This window comes from Labeo rohita, chromosome 2 (assembly GCF_022985175.1).
Source record: "Labeo rohita strain BAU-BD-2019 chromosome 2, IGBB_LRoh.1.0, whole genome shotgun sequence".
NCBI classification, from domain to species: domain Eukaryota; kingdom Metazoa; phylum Chordata; class Actinopteri; order Cypriniformes; family Cyprinidae; genus Labeo; species Labeo rohita.
In genome coordinates, this window is record NC_066870.1 from 16,576,766 (window position 1) to 16,600,116 (window position 23,351).

Below are 23,351 nucleotides of genomic sequence, written 5' to 3' on the forward strand. Positions count from 1 at the left end.
TACCACAGCAATGCAGCATGGTAAAATTTGTATATTAATGCATGTATGTCATTCATTAATATACTATTTCCACTTCATCTTTATTCACATTGTTTGTTCATTTAGCATTGGATAAACATTGATGATTATTCAAACCTACTAGACGACACGAGATGAAGAGCTCACATTATGGCAGGTCGTCTCCTCACTCACCGCAATAAAACCGAAAATTCTTCAGGCTAGAAAAAAAAAGAAGTGGGCGTATCCAGACAGCATAGACTAAACAGCCTTGCGTATGTAATGAGCAACAAATGAGTGTGCCGGCATTTCCATTAGTAGCCTACTTAACACTAAGTTCAAGCATGTTTCTGTTTTGATGTCTGGAAACAAAAGATCAGATTCTTTTAATAGCACCGGAAATACAGATGATGGTAGACAAAACAAAACATAGACATGCTGGTCTGAATCAGACAGTATCAGATTCTTAAGATAGTGGCAGCTCACCTTAAAAAATCTTTCACACAGTTTGCATTTAAAAGCGATACATTAAATTTAAAAGCAACAGGAAGGACATTCATAATGTAATAAACGATTTCTACTTGAAATAAATGCTGTTTTTGAACTTTCTACTCATAAATCGTGTCATCGTTTCCACAAACATATTCTGCATCACAACTGTGGTTTTGTGTTTGAAACTGAAACACATGTGACACTGAAGTAACAAAGCTGAAAATTCAGCTGTCATCACAGGGATAAATTACATTTTTTAATTCATTACAATAGAAAATGGCTATTTTAAAGGTTCAGTTCATCCAAAAATGAAAAGTACCCCATAATTTACTCACCCTTCAGCTGTCCTAGGTGTATGTGAAATTCTTCTTTCAGCAAATATAACCAGAGTTATATTTCAAAGTGTCTAGGCTCTTCCAAGCTGTGGCAGTGAATGGGTGCTGAAATTTTGAAGTCCAATAAAGTGCATCCATCCATCAAAAGTGCTTCACATTTTCAAATCTGTCATTAATTATTCACCTTTTTGTTGTTCCAATCCAATAAGATGTTCGTTCATCTTCAGAACACATATTAAGATATTTTTGATTCAATTTAAATCCAAGAGTTCTCTGACCCTCCATAGACAGCAAGAGTCCTTCCATGTTCAAGGCCCAGAAAGGTACTAAGAACACTGACAAAATAGTCCATGTGACATCAGTAGTTCAATAGTAATTTTATGATTTTTTTTTTGTGTGGAAAAAACAAACAAACAACTTTATTCAACAATTCTTCTCCTCTGCGTCAGCCTAGCACCATTTTGGAGAGTATCACCACACATGCACGCGCTTTCTTCACGCGTAAACAACGCATGCTGCTGATGTAGAGCACACATGCCTCGCGCTTACGTTTAGAGGAAAGCGCACGCATGCATAGGGTTGGGTATCGTTAGAATATTATCAATTCCGATTCTTTTCGATTCCTAGTTTCGATTCCAAAGTGAATAAAAGATGATATCAAGCACATTTATTCTGTTTCTTTTTTGCTAAACATTTAGTTGCAGCTGAATACCATGAACAAAAATCAACAGGCTACATAAAAACAAAATTCTCTTAAGAGCTGTTTGCAAAATAGAGCTGCGTGATTTTGAATAAATCGGCTGTAGTTGTTTTTTTAAATGGAAGTTGTGGTTCTCTTACGATTCATGTAAGCCTAATTTATAAGTAAATGATTCAGTGATTCACTCAAGATGTACTTAGTTCATTACTGGATGAATCAGTGTTTTTGAATTAATGATCAAAGACAAATACATTATTAACAGCCCCCTTTTACCACCTACTGACATAACGACGTAATCGATTAATCTTTAATATTATTTGGAACTTTCAAACAGATGATTTACTATTTTTTGATCTCTACCGTACATGTCAGAATTTATATCCAGACTATGAACTTTTATTCCAGTACTTCTGTGATTATTTGAATGTTTGTAACACAGAAAACTGTGTGGTTGAAAAGACATTCATATACATGACAGTGGCTCTAGGTCAGCGGCAGCACGAACGCAGATTTTAATGTTCAAATCACACTGCCGTATGCTGCACGGAAGAAAGGTTGAGGAATCAAACAGATGAAGCATTGTAATTTAGGAACAGAATCACGCTGTTATTTGAATCCTGTTTGTGATCTTTACCGACCTGTTAAATTAAAATGCTTTGTTATATTGGTGGTGACACATCTATTGCAACATGTTTATCTTATCACAAATATTATAGGCGGAATCGAAATTTTAATTTCACAAGAAGCACCCTTGCTGTCTATGGAGTGTCAGAAAGCTCTTACATTTCATCAAAAATATCTTAATTTGGGTTCCGAAGACGAAAGAAGGTCTTACGGGTTTGGAACAACATGAGGGTGAGTAATTAATGACAGAATTTTAATTTTTGGGTGAACTAACCCTTTAATGAAGGCCTTCTGAAGCGAATCGATGCATGTGTGTAAGAAAAATATCCATATTAAAAACTTTATAAACCATAATCTCTAGCTTCCGCTAACTGTCATATGCGTGCACAAAGGAGAATGGTGTTTCAGCGGATGACGTAGAACATGGAAGCACTGAGGAGAGAGCAAAACAAAACACTAGTCATGAATTAGAAGTAAAAAATGAAGATTCCTAAGACAAATGTCGAGAAATTCAATATAAACCAAGAGAAGACTGGTTTTCCTTTGCTAAACAAAGGAAACTTTACTTCCTTTGCTCCTGTAAACAAATCTTGGTCACTGGAGCTTACACTATGTCTACATCCTATGTCGTCTGCTGGAATGCCACTCTCTCATGAACCAAGTACGACAGTTAGTGGAAGATAGATACTATGGTTTATAAATGCATTACAAATGCATTGATTCACTTCAGAAGGTTTTTTTAATCTGTGTGGAGCACTTTTTAAGATGGATGGATGCACTTAATTGGACTTCAAAATCTCAACAGCCATTCACTGCTATTATAAAGCTTGGAAGAGCCAGGACATTCTTTAATTTAACTCTGTGTGTATTTGTCTGAAAGCAAAAAAAAAGTTATATACACCCAGTATGGCTTGAAGGTCAGTAAATCATGGGGTAATTTCCATTTTTAGTTGAACTATCCCTTTAAATTGTAAGAACATTTCACAGTATTCCTGTATTAACTGTATTTTTGATTCAATAAATGTGGTAATTGAGATACTAAAAATTCTTCAAGGGCTGGAAAAGACACTAAATTTTGCTTTGTAGTATCAGAGGACAGTTTAAGGCTGCCCTCTGGCTCTGAACATATTTCCTTAGTCATACACTCATTCAGATTGTCTGGAGGAGGGAGTCAGACGTTCTAAGCTGCCAAGTTTGGAGAACATTACACAGACTAGGCACCGTGTCCAAATCAGCCGCCCGCTGTGAGTCACACTCAGAAAGACACTGTGGCCAGCAGCACAACGCCACCAATTTAATCCAGATTACCTCGATCCTCAACCATATGACCAAAACAAACAATGATGAGAGAAATTTGATTATATAATGAACAAGTAAAAAAAATACTACTTAGAAGCGTGGAATACATCCTAACCCAATTCCGACTTGTCTTGTTTAGGTGGCCTTTGAGACCAGCAATCAATCAGTGTAACCCCAGTCTCCAGGCATGTTTGCTGTCTGAATGGAAGAACAATCATTGGCTGTTAATTTATTGATTTGAATGTTTTCTGGGAATTCAATTTCTGTTTATTTTCTGTTGTCTGAAGCATGGTACGAGTCAATAACCTGTTCTGTAAACATTCACGCTGACCCTCTGCGATTTCCACATGAGAGAATATGCTCAGGCATGCACGGATCTTTCTGTAAACCACAAACCACCTGAGCTCTCTATGGCTTTCTCTCAGCAAAGGTTCATATCTGTCCATCAGTGGCAGTGTCCACAGAGGTTAATCATTAATCTTTTAACTGCGGTCTGTCTTTAGTTCATGAATTCCTATCCCAAAGGGAGGGGCTTGGAAAAAGAAGAAGAAATGGTCTAATCTTACTGAATGAGCAGGACATGAGTTGAGTTCCTTGGACTGACTCAGAAATCTTCTTCAGTCTAAGAAAAGAATCTCAGAAAATATAAGTAGATATGTGTTGACCCACATTTTGGTTAGGTTTTCTGTGAGAACAAACACATCTTCAGCCCAATACAGAAACTGTTCATCACAATTTTCCTAATGTTGGCAGAACATTTTTTAAAGGGATAGTTCACCCAAAAATAAACATTCTGTCATCCTCATGTCGTTCCAAAACCGTAAGACATTTGTTCATCTTCGGAAGACAAATTAAGATATTTTTGATGAAACCCGAGAGCTTTCTGACTCTCCATAGACAGCAATGCAATCAACTTTTCAAAGGCCCAGATAGGTATTAAGGACAATGTTAAAATAGTCAATGTGACATAAGTGGTTAATTTTATGAAGCTGTGAGAATACTTTTTGTGCACAAATAAAAAAACAAAAATATCTTTATTCAACAATTTCTTCTCTTTTGTGTCAGTCTTCGATGTGCTTTCATGACAGTAGCACATGTAAAATTAAGTTTGAACCACTAATGTCAGAAGAATTTTCTGGTCAACTAGTAGTTGTTCATTTTAAGCATCAATCGACTAATGGCACGTTTATAAATAAACCATTTAAATCATAATAATGAGCATTTAATTGCCTACATTGCCTAATAAGCGGAGGTAATGAGGTACTGATTAGAGGTAATGATTATGAATGTGTCAGGGAAAAACAGTAAGGAGGCTGCATTAACTTAACAATAATTTATTGATAAATTAGTTCTTTCTTTGTTTTCGGCTTCAGGGATGAAGTCGGCGACACTGATTTGCCATCTCCACAGTAGTGGATGCGCCTATGCATGTTTCATATGGATTACATAATCTGAAAGTATTTGTTTTCCATTTGAATGTAGTCCCTGCCTATAGATAAATTTTTCGTGTCTGTAAGACAAGTATGCGCTGAGTTTCGTTTTTTTTTTTTTTTTAAGTTCAAGAGACCGAGACGGCAGAAAACGCAACTTGCTTTCTTTCATTTTTTTTACAAAAGCACAAAGTTTTGTTGTTATTGTGAGTATGCACAAATACACGTTGAGTCTTTACAGGTTCGAAAGATGTATTACTCTTATCTGTATGACCAAAAATGATGGAGTATTTTAAGAGCAAGTGAGTGCACTGGCGCCTCCGTGATGCAGTGAGCGCGCTACTATCCCAATTCCACACTCCACACAGACACTTGAATAGCACACATTTTTCTAGATTAACATTAGATTGAGTGGCCATGTAAAGTTGTTATTACTTACATATTTTAGACAAGCCATATTTGAAGTCGATGAATGATAGTCAAGCGTTTGGATGTCCTGCCAAATGTTATTTATTACCACACAGATATGACTATTAGGGGCAGCCCTAGTACTTTCCATACTCATTTCTGGGCCTTGAATATGGTAGTTGCGTTGTTGTCTATGCAGGGTCAAAAAGCTCTCAGATTTCATCAAAAATATCTTAATTTGTGTTCCGAAGATGAAGAAAGGTCTTACGGGTTTGGACGACATGAGGGTGAATTAATGACAGAATTTTCATTTTTGGGTGAACTATCCCTTTAACTAAAATGTGTTCACACTGCTATTAACATCACAAAACATGCCGTGCCACAATCAGTACGTTTACACAAATTTTTAGACTTTTTTTATTTTAAAAGCACATAGTGAAATTTTAGCATGAATTCTAGCTCAGAATTGCAAGATATAAACACAATTCTGACTTTTTTTTCTCAGAATTGAGTTTATATCTTGCAATTGTGACTTTTTTCCTCAGAATTATGAGTTATTTTCTTACAATTGTGACTTTTTTTCTCAGAATGTTGCATTTATATCTTGCAATTAATAACTGCAATTGAGTTATTACGTCAGAATTTCAAAATTAGACTTCAGAATTCACGATTGCGAGTTTATATCTCACAATTCTGAGGAATTTGTGAGATAAAAAGTCGCAATTACCTTTTTTATTTTTTATTTAGTGGTGGAAATGGGCTTCCATAGATTTGGTCACTACCTGGTGTCAAACAAATGGAAATCAACTGATTCTGATGTGTAGGCAACCAATTCTAGCACCTACAATTTATTCTGCCCTAAAACTGGTAGACACATTTGCCTCAAAGGCCCTGTTTACACCTGGGACCTGATCCCAAAATAATGTGCATGCACAAACTGGGCACCAAAAACTGCACACACTATTTTCCCCACTAAGGATTTATGAGAAAAGAAATAAATAAACATGGAGTAAAAATATATGTACTGTCTGCAGGGCACATTGTGTAATTAATGATGGAAGTGATTTGGCAACTCTGGAGGTGTAGTAAAATTCAGAAGAAAATTAATAACATGCTTTACATTTACACAACACATTTAGAATAACAATCTATGCAGTTAGGCAATCAATTCAGGCTAAATAACTTAACTGAAATGGCATTAAAAATGTTATGTTTAAAAAAGGAAAAACTAGTGATGGATATGCTGTTGTTTGTGGTTTCCCATGGCATTTTAAGCTGGATGCGTGTATTTAATGGATTTCACGGATCACACTACTTTGCATTCCTGTGGGTTCCAAATGGCAGAAATCTTATTACGAGTTAAAAGTAAACATTTTTACTCAAATAAAGCCTAGTCTCTGTTGTGCACTTGAATTGTGAGAGTTGGCCTGGTAAGACAGACTGTATAATTACTGACAGACACTGCCAGACACATTTGGTAGTCAAACGGACCATTAGTTTGTGATTGGCTGTGATGCCCATGCACTGTTCTGTCCCACACAGGTGAGCTATTGGTGGCAAGGACAAAATCACACCGCAATGCCCAGATAAAGAGGACTGTCCCTTTGAACCCTGATTGCAATGATATCCCTTGTGACTTTCTAAATATTATGAAAAATACCACTGCAGCTCAGCTGCATTTAGATAAGTCAAACATGGAGGAAAATTTATGCAGTGGACATTTTATTTCTAAATATTCAAAAGCTTAAAAAGACTTTTCAGTATTCCAAATAATACGCACCAGTGTTTTCTTTTAATAAACATATTTAAACATTCTTAAAATGAGCAAAGCCCTATTAGTTAGACTGGGTTTAGGCTTAAAAACAAACAAACAAACAAAACAAACAAACAAAAAAACAATCTGCTGGTAGTGTGAGAAAAAATGCAAGGTCTAATCAAAATATATTCTCTGAAAATAAGTTTCAACATTTTCTAATTTTGTCTCTTGTTTTATGGATATTCAGATGCTTAAGAAATACTGATTAAGAAAATACTTTTTGTCTGTATTGGCACAGGCAACATTCAGCTATAGCATCATGTGTCTGGATGACAACATGCATATGAAAATTTATGCAGATGAGATTATACATAAAGAGCTGTTGTAAGCTACATATATGGTAATTTCAGGAATTTTGGAGTAAGGAATAAAGCTTGTGCATATAATCTCCAGCTGGGATTTATAATCTGCCACTTGTGCATACACATACTTAAATACATGTCTCAGATGTAACCAAACCACTGATCCGATTTTATTAAAGGAGAAGTCCACTTCCAGAACAACAATTTACAAATAATTTACTCACCCCCTTGTTATCCAAGATGTTCATGTCTTTCTGTCTTCAGTCTTAAAGAAATTTTGGTTTTTGAGGAAAGCATTTCAGGATTTTTCTCCATATAATGGACTTCACTGGTGCCCCGATTTTGAACTTCCAAAATGTAGTTTAAATGCAGCTTCAAATGGTTCTAAACGATCCCAGCCGATGATGAAGGGTCTTATCTAGCAAAACGATCTGCCATTTTTTTGAAAAATAAAAATATACTTTTTAAGCACAAAAGCTTATGTAGCACAGGCTCTGGGATGCGCGTCCACGATGCTACGAATTAGTAATGGGTCGTTCTTGAACAATTCTTTCTTTTTGAACGAATCTTTATTGTGACTCAAGAAGAACAAGTCGTCTCGGGGAGTGATTTGTTCACTCGCCCATGCGCAACATCCCATTAGGTTCTGTACTAGAATTAGTTCACCTGTTTCGAGTCTTCGGGTTTTTTGAGTCGTTCGTTCATCTTATGGGGCTGTCACGTGATGAACGAACGACTCAAACCCGAAAACTTGTCAGATAAGAGTTAAGGTGAGCTAATCATAGACTAAAGACCCTGGTAAACAACAAATTAATATTTTCTGTTTCTTATAGCATTATAGTTTTGTCTTGTAGTGTAATCAACGTTTGTGTAAGCAGTAGATGTGTTAATTATATTTTGCTAAAATGAGCAAAATGACTCGAAAAAAGATTTGTTCATTTTGCTGAACGAGACTCAAAGGTCTGAGTCGGTAAAATGATCCGAACTTCCCATCACTACTACGAATCGCATGTAAGTTCATCGTCTGTGTACTGAGTATGGCAAAAAACTCCATCTTATTTTCTCCTACAACTTGAGAGGAGAACATTGTTGTACCTTTTTGTTTGTAAACAGCGTTTACAAACTTACTTGCACTTTCTTAGTCTTTGCGCGTTCGCTTTGTAAACACTGGGTCTGTAGTTCCGCATGACCTTTTGACGTGATTCAATAGTACGTAGCGTCGTGAACACGCATCCCAGAGCCTGTGCTACAAAAGCTTTTGTGCCTTAAAAATATTTGTAAAAAATATTTTCTGAAAAAAATGACCACTCATTTCGCTAGATAAGACCCTTCTTCCTCAGCTGGGATCGTTTAGAGCCCTTTGCATTTAAACTACATTTTGAAAGTTCAAAATCGGGGCACCAATGAAGTCCATTATATAGAGAAAAATCCTGAAATGCTTTCCTCAGAAAGCATAATTTCTTCACGACTGAAGACAGAAAGACATGAACATCTTGGATGACAAGGGGGTGAGTAAATTATTTGTAAATTGTTGTTCTGGAAATGGAGTTCTCCTTTAAGGGGAGACTTTTTGAAATTCATTACTTGTTACATCAGTGTACATAGAACATAATTTTCCAGAGCAGGTATGAATGCAGCTTTCTAAACTGGGTCTCTCACAAACTCAAATCCTTAGATGTGTGTGATGTAATGTGGTCCAGCATGTACTTTATGATGATTACACAAGACACATACGTCAGTAGACACAAACTTTAGTACTTTTTTTATCACACGGACGTACAACTCAGAAAAGAGAGGCCAAAATATGTGCAGTTGACATTTTATAAGCATATGTACCAGTATCAAAATTCTGATATGATATTTCCATGGTGCAGTCAATAACTGATAAATGACCGTTATTAAAATTCTAGTTTACACATTAGTTTGCAGTCAAATTCTCATATGAATCTATTCTCTAATAACTATGAATTTAATAACTAAACTAATTTGTGGATTTAAAATATGGTCATGCAGAATAAGGCTCTATACGTTTTAATAAACAGTCAATATGGTAGTAATATGCATGCTAATAAGCAACTAGTCAGTGAGAATTGGTCCCTAAATTAAAGTAAAGTCTATACTATTTTGTCTAAATAAATTTTTATTTAACACAAGATTATGTAGCTACAGGATAAAAAAATGCATATTAATTTTAATATTTGCTAAAGATGGCATTGAACACTGCTATTAAATTATGAGTGTTTTTAAAGATTAATTAAATGTTAGATAATCTATGTTAAATTAAGATTTAATCAACAAAGAAAGTAATTCAGTAATGTCAGCCAATAAAAAGTACCAATATCCTTATTATTGAATTACTGAGCTGGGTAGATTACTTAATAACCTGTTACTAATTCCAAATCACATGACAAAAATTGTAGTTAGTAACGTAATCCATTACACATTTTAGGTAATATAATCAGACTACTTTTGGATTACTTTTCAGATTACTTCTGACCTAACCTGTTTATTAGATTGATTTAATATATTGATTTGTGCATTTTAATGTGTTTGAAAGACATAAAACTTCCAAAGACATAGAAATACATAGTTAAATCACCTACAGAGTGATCATTCAAATAAAAAATGAATGTGTTCATCATTAGTTGATGCAGTGCTGAAACACTTCTTAAATCTGAAATGATTTTTGTGAATCAGTGCTCAAATGCTGTGTCTAGTGATTGTTTTTTGTGTGAATGTCAAAACTTGAAGACTTGTTGAATGTATAAAAGATGTATAGGCTATTTTAGAAAGAAAAATGTAAAAGGTAAAAAAGGGGAATTATTTATTGCTATTGTGTAAATAATGTGTAATCATGTAATCCATAAAATGTAACTGTAGTCTGATGACAAATATTTTAAAATGTGATATAATCTAATTAAAAGTACTTCATTTTTGGATAATCCAGATGATATGTGATCCGTTACTACCCAGCTCTGTTAAGGTGTCATTATAAAAGTATGTTTGGTAATATTTACCAGTTTCTTTAGATTTAGCTGCTAAGTTAAAGGTCAGGTGACACTACCACAAAAGAGGATCCATTTCTTCTGTTTTTGACTTTCAGTCTGTGCAAATCTACCCAAAAACAAAAACATCTATAAAATCATCAAAAAAACAAGTAAAAGATTCAGATGAAGGACAAACACTACTTGTAAAACAAAACCACAGTTCACACAGCTGAGCGAACACAAATCAAAACTATTTTCTTTCTGATCTTTTCAGGGTCAGACAGTATAATCAACAATAAATCTTTGTTTCAGAGAAAGCTCAGTAAAGAAAGTAAGCGCTGGAGTAAATATAGAATGTTTTTTGTCTGCCTATAAGAGTGTGTGAATCGACGTCATACCAGCTACACGTACATCGCACAAGTAAACCAAAAAAACATATGAACCTTTAAGATTTTTGGGATGTTTTACATTACATTGTTTATTTAGACAAATGTAAATACACAATATAAAACGTCATTATGCAAGAATTTGTATTAAGGTACAATCTCAGTGTCTACTAATAAGAAAGCATTTAAAACATCTACAACATGTACCATGTTTGACATTCTTTATTAATATGTTTTCATCATCGTTTGTGTACCCTTTTCTTTTATTTCCCCATTCATCTCTTAGGTTAATTCTCACCTTTTATTAAATTCTAATGTACTGTTTCCCATTGTTCTTTGGCTTGATAGTTGAATGAAGCAATAACTGTTGTTATTTCTGCTTGTGTTGACATGACATTAAACGAAAAACCCGAATGCCTTGAATGAGTGAAAACAACAACATGCATGTAAAAGGCATTTGTTTGTGTAAAGGAATGTCGCTGCATTAAAGCGACCAGTCACAATACTGCAAGCCTCGTAATGTTATCTCGTGATTTATCACAAAACCATTCGAATGTGATGTGTTGTACGCAAAATCATTGCTGTAAAGTTTTTAACGTAATGCATTAAGTGTCATTTGTAACACAGGGCAGCTGTAACAATGTAGTGCCTGTGTACTGTTGTGAAACAAGAGAAAACGCCTCTGATCAAACAAACTGTTGCATCCATAGAGGTTCAATCACATTAAACGTACTTAACTAAAAATAATGGATAGAAGATATCAGCTATCCAGATCTGGTGTTCTGTACCGTCTGTTAAGAATAGCCTATGATATTTGTAACGTACAGAAATAGTCCGATCTGTTATTACAACTCACGTAAACATGTAAAACAGGTTTCCTGTCAGTCCACATAACTTGATGACAGATGCATTTAAATGAAGACTTTGATGTCACTCGTGCGTACTGGAATTATTAAGAATCTTAAAACCATTACAATTGATAAATGAGTCGACAGGGAGTTTTTAAATGTCATATTATGAAAGCAAAAACGTCTATCACCACAAAACACGTGTGGAACAGACGAGAAATGGAAACTGGCTGAAGGTGAACTGCTGCTCAAGCTCGCTCATGAAAGCAAATCTCTCCAACAGTTTCAGATGACTGAACATTTGATCTAGAGGTTGTTATAAATTAACAGGAGCTTTGAAGTATGGTAAATAAATACTGGCTCGCGCTATCCAAACCTCGCGCGGTGCTCCGATCGCATGCGAGAGCCACTCCATCTCCCCGTCCGATAAACGCACACTCTCGCTAACTGTTGTGGATGTGACCGATGTTACGGCACGAAAATCACTAAACACTCATGCCAGCGCAGCTTCCTATGACCTGCGCCATATTTGAACACCCCTAGGTAGTATTCTGAAAAAAAGGAAACACGAGCGAAAAAAACTTGAGAAATGAAGACGAGAGGAAACTACGAAGTGTTGCAGTCCCGCGACTTACCTTGTGCCTCCTGGGTCACCGTGAACACGAGTAAAGCCAGCAGTAAGGAGCGCCTAAGTAATGTTCCCACGTCCATCGTGGTAGAATTCATTCTTTAGGACTGGTCAGTTTTTTCTCACACACTCAAGTAGTCGCGTCTTCGCTTCGAGAAAAAGAGCGTTCTGATTGGTCAAGGCGGAGAACTATGCCCCGCCCACATTGTTCACGCGTTCCCTCCCTCAGTTTAGCCGGTGAGTTCAGCTGCGCCTCTAAACTACTGCGAATCTGTCCTGTGAATGTTTGGAAATTAAGCTAATCATCCCAAAGGCTGTTCTTATAATCAGGGTCTTGAAATAGTAAGGTATTTTAGTCAAGCTAATCGTAATGGCAGTAATTTTACAGACAGCTGAAAAACAACAACAACAAAAACAGCCTAAGATGGTTTTTTGGTTTCCACTGGTCTCAAAATGTATCAAGAAACATTGTAATGTAATAAATAATAAATGCAGCAATAATAATAATAATAATAATTTAGTGCTTTAGTGCCCTTGTCATCCACGATGTTCATGTCTTTCTTTCTTAAGTCGTAAAGAAATTGTTTTTTGAGGAAAACATTTCAGCATTTTTCCCCATATAATGGACTGATATGGTGCCCCGATTTTGAACTTACGAAATGCAGTTTAAATGTGGCTTCAAACGATCCCAGATGTGGTTGTAAACGATCCCAGCCGAGGAAGAAGGGTCTTATCTAGCGTAACGATCGGTTATTTTAATAAAAATGATACAATTTATATACTTTTTAATGCCAAACGCTCGACTGTCGTACTCTGCCTGAACTCTGTTTTTTCCGGTTCATGACAGTTAGGGTATGTCGACAAACTCCCATCTCATGTTCTCCCTCAACTTCAAATTCGTCTTATATTGCTGTTTTACCTTTTTTGTTAAGGGTGTTTGATCTTCTTTGCATGTTCACTTTGCAAAGACTGGTTTGGTACTTCTGCAGTGATGTGGGATGATTTTGAAATGATTTTTGAAGTTGAGGGAGAAAATACGGTCTGAGTTTTTCAACATACCCTAACTGTCTTGAGGCAGAATACACAGAGTTCAAGGACTGCAAGGCAAGACGAGCACGTTTTTGTTGTTGTTGTTTTTTGTGATACTGTACATGTGCTGATTTAGATTCAACTTATGTGCTGCCCTGGCAGGAATATTATTGAAAAACAAAAGGTTTTGAATAATTACTGAAAAGATAATGAGTCTGTATATGGCCAGAAATGAAAGAATGATGTCCTCAGAGTGAAATGAACCAGGCCAGACACACAGCCTGAAGGCAGAGATTGATGAGAAGCTATTATCTGCAGTTAGTGCACTGCAGCAAACTTCTCTTTCCTGTTGGTCAGAGTAGGATTGAACCATCTGAATCAAGCTGACGGGGCATTTCTATTTGTTCAGAATTGCTCGGAATACAACTAGTCTGTGCTGCCGATGTAGAAAACACAGGTATTGTGTGATGCAAAAGAATGAGGCCAGGGATGACTGATTATTAAGACTAGGTTAAAACTTTTTTATATAATCAGTGAGGTTGAGCTTTGCAAACAGTAACATAAATATTATTCGTGCCAATCTTTGCTCTAATATTAAGGTCACATTATACATTTAGGTTTTTTTTTCTTTAACCACGTATCCTGCTTTAAGCGTCTCCACTCTGCCCCCTTGTGACCTAGTATATACCAAAAATTTGGGGTTAGTAAGATTTTATTTGTGAAAGAAATTAATACATTTATTCGGCAAAAATGCAAATTAATCGAACGTTTCAGTAGAGACATACGTTACAAAAAATGTTCTTTTGAACATTCTATTCATCAAAGAATCCGCCAAAAAAAAAAAAATGCGACATTAGAATAATTCGTGACAGATCATGTGACCCTGAAGACTGGAGTAATGGCTGCTGAAAATACATCTTTGTCAACACACGAATATTTTACATTTTAAAATATATTAAAATAGAAAGTGTAATTCATATTTTGTGTAATTCATATTTTGAAGCGTAATAATATTTCACATTCCTACTGTATTTTTGATCAGATACAGCCTTGTGAACATGAGAGATTTATTTAAAAAACATTGAAAAATTCTTACAGGCCCAAAACGTTTGAATGGTGTGCAGAGTTCCATTTACCTTAAGAAGAGACAGGTTTGAACTTTAAAAAAAATAAAATAAAATAAAATAATGTACCCATAATGTAATCACCTTATTCTTCAACACGGGGTTCACAAGGTTATGGGCGAGACTTTCGGTTCATTAGGAAATAACGAGAAGAATAACAGCGTTCAGTAAAAGGTAAAACTGTTTGCTGTTCAAAATTCAGATAATGCACTGAACTAATATAAACGAGCTGTTTTGTATAGCTATAACTGTACGCAGATGATACCGGAAGCCAGACCCATTAAAATTTACAAATGGCCTGTCCAGTCTAATGGCAAAAATAAGGTATATAATAAGATACATTGTTTCTAAACCCTTCTAAATGTGGGTGTGTGTGTGTACCTGGTATTTATCATGCTATGGGGACCAAATGTCCCCACAAGGATAGTAATACCAGTAAATTTTGACCTTGTGGGGACATTTTTAGGTCCCCATGAGGAAACAGACTTATAAATCATGCAGAATGAGTTTCTTTGAAGAAGTAAAAGTGTGCACAGTCTCCTGTGCGGGCTAGGTTTAGGTATAGGGTAGGTGTTGGGCGATAGAAAATACGGTTTGTACAGTATAAAAACCATTACGCCTATGGAATGTCTCCATAAAACATGGAAACACAACATGAGTGTGTGTGTGTGTCTAAACCACAACAACCAAAGACAAGCACACTTATAAAACAAAACATTTATTCACTGAGCACCATTCAAATATGGAAAAGAAAATGGGAATTCTGTCTATTATTGTTTCATACTCATATCTGACATCTAGTAGATAAAAAAACAACTGTTACTTACTTTCTAGTTTGTCTTTCTAAATATGTCATAGAAAGATTAAACAGTGAGGTTATAATGTGGTTGTGGCCACTGTCAACGTTTGAAATGCCATTTAAAGTATGTACTTGTTTTAGTTTTATGTGCTTTTCCATTATAAATTAGACATATTTAAATACTAGTTTAAAGGCAAGTTCACGGAAAGAGGCTTCATGGGTGTGAAAAAAATGAGAAATTATTAATACAGTGCATTTAAACAACTTCCAAAACTCCCTCATATGAATATAGTATGTCCCTATACTGATGTCTAAACGTTGCCATTTCATCTGATTAAAAAGAAGCACCTTTTATCTATTAACGTTTGTGGTTTCCAAATTCCAAAATGTAGTTAATACATTATACACACACACAAAAACTCTATATTAGTCATTGTGAGGAGGGGCTAATGTCATCTGAGAAGGCACAGAGTAATGTGGTGAATTCATGCGATGGATCTACTCTTAATGTTGATGTCTGACTGAGGTATTCTTTGGTATTCTAATAAAAGTCGGAGGGTCGCTGATTGAAAAGTAACAGTGGGTGATTTATACATATTTACATCATGCTCAGAGAAGAAGTGAAACATGATTGCAGTGCCATTTTCCCTGGCTTGTAACTTCTCACAGGAGCTCTCTCCCTAATAAAAGAGTAGATTGAATATTTCCTCCAGCAGTCCAGCTACTGCTGCTCCCTACATCTGCCTTACTTTACTTTAAAATTGTCAGCTTTCTAGTTCCGTCCAGGGTTCTGGATGTAGCTGTTCTCAATGCAAAGCACAATGAAGTGGTTTGAGCAGCTGCGCGTGTGCTGCCCCAGCAGTCTGCCGGTCTGCAGAAGAGATGCTTGTCCGGTCACCGCCATGTCACCCGTCCGCCAGGCCTCACAGTAGCTAGTTGTCATCCTGATGCCCGCAGTACTCGAGCCGTGCCAGACCAGCTTCTGAGACCTTGAGTCATGGTAACATACAATTTATTAATTCATGTTTGTTCATAATATAAGAAATAATATTCATTTAGATCATTGTAAAGGTTAAATATGGAAGCCCGTTTCCACCACTCAAGAATTTTATTTTTTTTAATGTCACAATTCAGACTTTTGTTCCCGCAATTGCGAGGTTACATTTTGCAAATCTGATTTTCTTTCAGAATATAAACTGAGATATAAACTTGCAGTTATGACTTTTTTTCTCAGAATTGCATCACATAAACTCGCAGTTTATACTCAAAACTCAGAATTGCAAAATTGCAATTTCTGAGAAAGAAAGTAACTGTGGGATCTAAACTCACAGTTGTGGCCTAATGGTTAGAGCACTGGATTGGTAACTCAAAGGTCACAGGTTTGAGTCTCTTGAGGTTTGGCAGGGATTGTAAGTGGGGGGAATGAACATCCAGCACGCTCTCCACCCTCAATACCACGACTGGGTAAAATGCAGAGCACAAATTCTGAGTATGGGTCATCATACTTGGCCACAAGTCACCGTCCTTTTTATTCTGATTCTTTTTTTCAGAATTGCAAGTCTTGCTATCTTGCAATTCTGGCTTTATTACACACAATTGTGAGTTATTAGTTTAGAATTGTAAGATATAAACTCAAAATTGTGAGAGTTTTTGTCCCCCTTCAGAATTGTATTTTACAGTATTTTACAATTCTGAGAAAAAATTGCAAGATATAAAATTGCAATTGCGAGAAAAAAAGTCAGAATAGCACAATTCTAACTTTACTTCTCACACTTGTGAGTTTATATTCCTCTATTCTGACTTTATAACTCGCCATTGTGAGTTTGTATCACGCAATTCTAAGAAAAAGTCAGAATTACGAGTTTATATCGCAATTCTGAGGAAAAGAAAGAACTGGGAGTTTACATCTCGCAATTCTGAAAAAAGTTATAATTGCGACTTTATATCTCACAATTCAGAGAAAAAGTAAGAACTGTGAGTTTATATCTCACAATTCTGAGAAAAAGTCATAATTGCGAGTTTATATCTCACAATTCTGATTTTATAACTCGCAATTGTCAATTTATATTTCACAATTCTGAAAAAAAAGTCATAATTGCGAGTTTATATCTCACAATTCTAATTTTATAACTTGCAATTGTCAATTTATATTTCACAATTCTGAACAAAATTCATTGTGAGTTTATATCTCAGAATTCTAACTTTTATAATTGCAATTGTTAATTTATATTTCACAATTCTGAAAAAAAGTCATAATTGCGAGTTTATATCTCACATTTCGGAAAAAAAGTAAGAACTGGGAGTTTATATGTCGCAATTCTTACTTTATTACTCATCAATTTATATCTCACAATTCTCAGAAAAAAAGTCAGAATTGCAAATTTGTATTAGGCAGTTCTAAGAAGAAAAAGTCAATTGTTAGATGTAAACTTGCAATTGCAAGAATAAAAGACAGAATTGTGAGATAAAAAGTCGCAATTATCTTTTTTTTTATTTTTTATTACATGGCAGAAACAAGTTTCCATAGTTAAAATTTATATTTTTCAGAATGTAAGTAACTTTATTTTACTTGCTTCTAAAGAAACAGTATAAAAGTATCCCACTTGGCCACACTGATTATAATGTTTGTATACATTTTTTTTTTTTTTTTATCTGTATTTTATATTATTTCTGAATGTAATAAAAACATTTGACTTTAATACATGTTAGTAGTGTTTATATTATTTGTATACATTTTGTTTTTTATTTACTGATATTTTGCAGTATTTCTGAATGTGAAATCATTTCTGTGTGGATTTAAAAAATGTGACTTAATTAAATGTTGACAGTAGTTGTGCATTGTTTAATTTAGCAGTATTTTACATTATTTCTGAATGTAACAATAAAATGTGACTTATACACCAATTTAACTTTTTTCTTAACAATGCAATTTTGACCCAGTGCGACTTAATTTCCAGAAAACAGGGTGACTAAAATGAATAAATGCTGTAAAATATTTTAGTGTTAAATATTAAATATTAGAACATATCCACCCTTTTCCTGTAAGAGTGGGCACATTTGTAAATTTTATGGGTCAGGCTTCCGATCTCATCTGTGTCCAGCTATTTTTAGCTGTACAAAACAGCTCATTTAGCATCTTGATATTGCAAATTGGTGTGTCTTACAATGTTATTTTAATGTATTATCTTAATTATGAACACACTGCTTTGTAGTGCAAACAGTTTTACTGTTTACTGAACGTTGTTATTCTTCTCGTTATTTCCCTATAATGGATAACGAATCGGAAGTCTCACCCATTTTCTTGTTTCCACGTTGAAGAAAGAAGGTGGATAGAAGCTTATTTAAAAGGTTAGCAGATAATTTGACAGACCTCTGAGTAAAGCAAAAGGAAAAAGCTGTTTACCAAGCCTGATCTGTCATGACATTTCGTCCATCAAAGGAATAAATCGGTGTGAGTGGATCAAAAACAGCCCCGTTGCCAGAGAACATAGCCATCCAGCTGCTGAAAAGCACATCTCCCTAGAGAGAAAACACAAGATAAATTTATGCGTCTAAACTTAGGCAAACCACATGTAATCAGAACACACTGATCAAAAACCCTTGATTAAAATCTGTCGCAAGCACACTCCTTTACATACTTTGAGGTTCACCACTGGCAAGCTGAAGCGGTCGCCTTTTTTGACAATGCTGGAAATGTCTTGTAGGTGAGAGGAGAGGAAAGCTCTATAAGTGGATGTCAGACCCCTGGCACGGGCTTGCTGGTAACACTGATAATCTGCCCCTCGGATTCCATGCATATCCCCCGAGAATGGGGCATTGAGTGCCACCAGGTGCAACTGAGAAGATCAAAGGTCAAAGATCACATCAAAGTGCTCACCTTTTCATATCAATTATTTAGGATGCAACAAGGTTTAAGCAATCCTTACCGCTGGCACTGAGTGTCCGTTCTGTGGAAAAACATGGTAGTCAGGCAGGAAGCTGTTCAACTCCTGCAGTTAACATCAGATGTTCACATCAATCATTAAGATACACTATACAATGTTAGAAGTTAAATTAAACTTTGATTCTAGGATACTGTAACAGTTCAGTTGGTTCGATATATGGTAGTAGACAAGCAATGATTCGAAGACCAAACTAGGGGTATCTGTACCATAACAATTACTTAGTTGCTTCAAAAATGAATTTAATAAATAATTTAATAACACAATGTAAAGGGATAGTTCACCCAAAAGTGAAAATTCTGTCATTAATTACTCACTCTCATGTCGTTCCAAAGCTGTAAGACCTTCGTCCATCTTCAGAACACAAATTCAAATATTTTTTATGAAATACGATTGCTTTCTGATCCTCCATAGACAGCAACCGACATGTTCAAGGCCCAGAAAAGTAATAAGGACATCAATAAAACAGTCCAGGGTTAGAAAGCTCTCAGAATTCATCAAAAATATTTGAATTTGTGTTCTGAAGATGAACTTATGGGTTTAGAACGACATAAGGGAGAGTAATTAATGACAGATTTTTCATATTTGGGTAAACTATCCCTTTAATCTTTAGGAAATCTTAAATAGAATGTTAACTGTAAAATTAAAACTATTAAAATAATTTTTGGTAAATGAAATAAAGTTGAAATAAAGTATAATAATAGTATATATATAATTTAAATATTAGATAAAATAAGAAATATAATATATAATACATAAAATGACTAAAAACTACAATTAAAATAAAAGCAGAAAAAATAAGAGCTAATTTAAAACATCAATTAATACTACAATAATATCTAAATAATACTAAACAACACTGATCTTAAAATGACTATTTTTTTATATTGTACATTAAACTGTGTTGTGATTCCTACATTTACTTGTAACAAGGGGAATCGGATGCCCATTTTCCACAAGTTGGTATGATTATCTTCATGAAATGTCTGCAACATACTTTGGGTAAAATTCCTCAGTGGTCGTGTAAAACATCATCTTTTTACCTTGTCAAAAACAACTACCTGTTTAAATGCCAAAAAACTACTGCTCACTCCATGGTATGTTACCATCAAAAACAAAACTAATCCACTTTGTCCTCAGTGGCTCTGATGTCAGGAGAAAAAGACTTTTATGTTTACTTTTACATCCATCTACAAAACACGTGTATTGCTTATGAGATGTTGAAATGACAAACAGTGTACAACTGGCTAAGGGTGGAAATATGCTAATACGGGACAGTCCGTCAGCAGTTGTGGGCGGGGTCTGAGCAGTATGACATCATACTGCTCAGAAAATCAAAACGGCTTGTTTAGGATTTTGAGAATGAAAAACAGGAGTGAATGTTTTTTTCTCACTGTAGGGTGGTTGTGACCACACAGGGTTTAAGACATATTTATATGCAAACACCATGTAAAAGTACATTTTGCATCCGATGTCCCTTTTAAAATGACTGATTGTAAAATAGCACAGAATGCTGTATGGATTGCTGTATATGTATGACGCATGACGCATGACGCACCTGGCTATGAACTCTAGGCACACTGCGGTCGCTGGGTCTGCTCAGGCCTTGTGACAAAGCAGATGAGGAACTGTCTTGAGGAACTGGAATTAGCTCTCCTAGCTAAAAACACAGTCACATATTAGAAAACATTTGGACAAGCAGACAACAAAGAAAATGTGCTCTATTTACCCTTGTTATTAAGGGAAAAGTGAACAATAGATACCTCAACTTTCTTCCAGCCCCCTCGTACCCTGATAAACAGTTCACTCTTGTCTATAACATACGCCAGAGTCCCTTCTGCAGTCTGACTGGTCTCTCTTATCAAGGTCTGACTGTTTTCATATGATCTCACCTGGGAAGGTAAAGTAATCAGTCATAATGCAGACAAACATTAAAAAAAAACAAGCCACATTTAACCTTTTATGAGCTTGCTGAGTTCTGTGCCATCTGACTTACAGAGTTTCCATGGCCAGGAGCACCAGGCGGCCCAGGAGGACCTGGAGGTCCAGGGAGGCTCACAGCTGAGACAGAAACAAGCAAAACAGAATTTCAGTGCAGTTGTTGATAAGACGTTTTAAGTCCTGATGAAGGCCTCAGAATGACTCTGTTTAAGAATGCGCTTGAGCTAGTCAAACTTTCTAAAAAGTTTGGAGGAGTTCACTTTTTGCAGTCATGATAAGAAAAGCATTTATTGTTACCTGAGCCGGACGGAGTACCTGGTGGCCCAGGAGGTCCTGGTGGCCCCTGTGGTCCTGGACTTCCATAGCCAGGCCGTCCTGGAGGACCCGGGGGACCAGCGTCCCCAGGAGGACCAACAACAGAGTCCCCTTTAGGTCCCTGAAACACAAAGCATCAGATCGGGGCTGGGAAGTAAGAGAATGCATTTACAAATAATCGTATCAAAAGACAGTCGCAGTTCATGTTTTTGTTTCAGCTGACTTACCACAAGGCCTGTCCTCCCAGGCAGCCCTGATAGGCCTGGATCCCCTTTCTCTCCCTTTTGCCCCTTGTAGCCATTGTCACCTTTTTCACCCTTAGAGACACACACTCGACATTGTCAACAACAGCAATGGCAATCATTACATAAACAAAAAGAAACTAGTTATTATGATCACTCAGTAATGTCAGTAATAATGTCAAATTGAATAACACTATAACTGTTATTTTTTTTGAACATCTTTTGTACTATTTTGTCTTTCTGAAAGTCTTTGTAGTCACTGGGACTGTGAAGGAATTTATTAAAAATAAATGATTTTTAAATTAATCATAAAAAATCGTTTGAGCATAAATGATGACTAACATTTTCCTTTCTTGCAAGCCTAACTTTTCAGTATGTTTTTGAGAACAAAAATGTTTTGTAACCTTCAGTAGTGTTGTAATAATGATGCATACGGATGAAGATGAGATGGCTAGACGTCTGTCTGAAATTATTAATAACTATAGGAACTCACGATTTAGGGAATAAGCTGAGGTAATCAAAAACCAAACTTGCTTTGCCAGTAACAGAGGGGAACTGCCAACTTGCCTCATACATGAACCAGTCATATTAAAGGAGAATGACATGATGTTACCTTTGCCATGTACTTGTTTTATATAAACTGTTGCATTCTTTTTGTTTGGGGGATTGTCTGTGATTGGTACAGTATGAGGTCCTCCCATGATTAAAGCATATGCAAGTGCATGAGTCTGTCTGTTACCGATGCACAGCACTAAAATCGAACAGTAAAGATCTTAGTTCCAAGTGATAGTGTTCAAAAAGGACTCTATAAGCATTGCTAGAGATACGCCTGGAGTATAAATTTATTAGCGTTGCCAGAGATGCTTTGGGGATACGTTGCCAGAGTTGAGACTCCAGGTAAATGTAAGTCAGGTGTGTAGGGGAATTTCTACCACAAATTCTCTACCCAGTTTAAAAACCCTATCAAAAGATGTGTTCGTAGCATGTTGGAATTACCATAAATATACGATTCTGACTTGTAAAAAGCATTCACATCCTTACAAACGTACAAACTCTGAATTTAGTACCTACTGACTGCTGCAATGTAATGTGGAAACACTCAACCCAGCAGCGGCCACAGCAATAAAAAGTAGTTAAGTAGCTATCTCATAATCTCATATGTATTTATTTCCAATAATGGACTTTGTATATTGACTTGTCAATTTAATTACACAGATTTATTTTGCTATTAATTCAACATTAAAATGCACACATCCAAGTCAGAGTACTAAGTATAATGTCAGAGTTATCATGTTGTAATTATGCTAATGGAATAAACACACCATTACACCAAAGGTTTGTGCAGATGTTTGTCCATTTGAAGTTTTAAAGGGGTCATCGGGTGCCCATTTTCCACAAGCTGATATGATTCTTTAGGGTCTTAATGAGAAGTCTATAACATACTTCTGTTAAAATTTCTCAGTGGTAGGGTAAAAACACCCTTTTTACCTTGTCAAAATCAGCCCTGTTCAGAGCGAGCCATTCTATTGCATGTTCCTTTAAATGATAATGAGCTCCGCTCACCCCGCCCCTCTCTTCTGTAGGGTGACGAACCGGTCTGTTTAACCGCATTTAGCCATGTTTAGACATGTTTAGCCATGAAACTTGCTAACTAGCACATTTTTAAAGGAGAAGTCCACTTCCAAAACAACAATTTACAGATTAACCC

At 35.8% G+C, this 23,351-nt stretch overlaps 2 protein-coding genes across 2 annotated transcripts in view; both read right to left on the reverse strand.

The window, feature by feature from the left end:
* The window catches only part of tgfbr1a (transforming growth factor, beta receptor 1 a), a 50,011-nt gene extending 37,621 nt beyond the window's left edge, over positions 1–12,390 (reverse strand). The window contains exon 1 of the mRNA XM_051130885.1: positions 12,260–12,390. Coding sequence (XP_050986842.1) covers positions 12,260–12,350 — 91 coding nt within the window. The 5' untranslated portion in view covers positions 12,351–12,390. The remainder of the gene's footprint in view (positions 1–12,259) is intronic.
* A 1,998-nt stretch (positions 12,391–14,388) lies between these two features.
* col15a1b (collagen, type XV, alpha 1b) overlaps positions 14,389–23,351 on the reverse strand; it is a 46,554-nt gene continuing 37,591 nt past the window's right edge. Inside the window, 9 exon segments of the mRNA XM_051128796.1 lie at positions 14,389–16,193; positions 18,608–18,723; positions 18,843–19,040; positions 19,131–19,193; positions 20,704–20,805; positions 20,909–21,037; positions 21,142–21,206; positions 21,384–21,522; positions 21,629–21,718. Of these exon segments, the coding sequence (XP_050984753.1) occupies positions 15,977–16,193; positions 18,608–18,723; positions 18,843–19,040; positions 19,131–19,193; positions 20,704–20,805; positions 20,909–21,037; positions 21,142–21,206; positions 21,384–21,522; positions 21,629–21,718 (1,119 nt within the window). The 3' untranslated portion in view covers positions 14,389–15,976.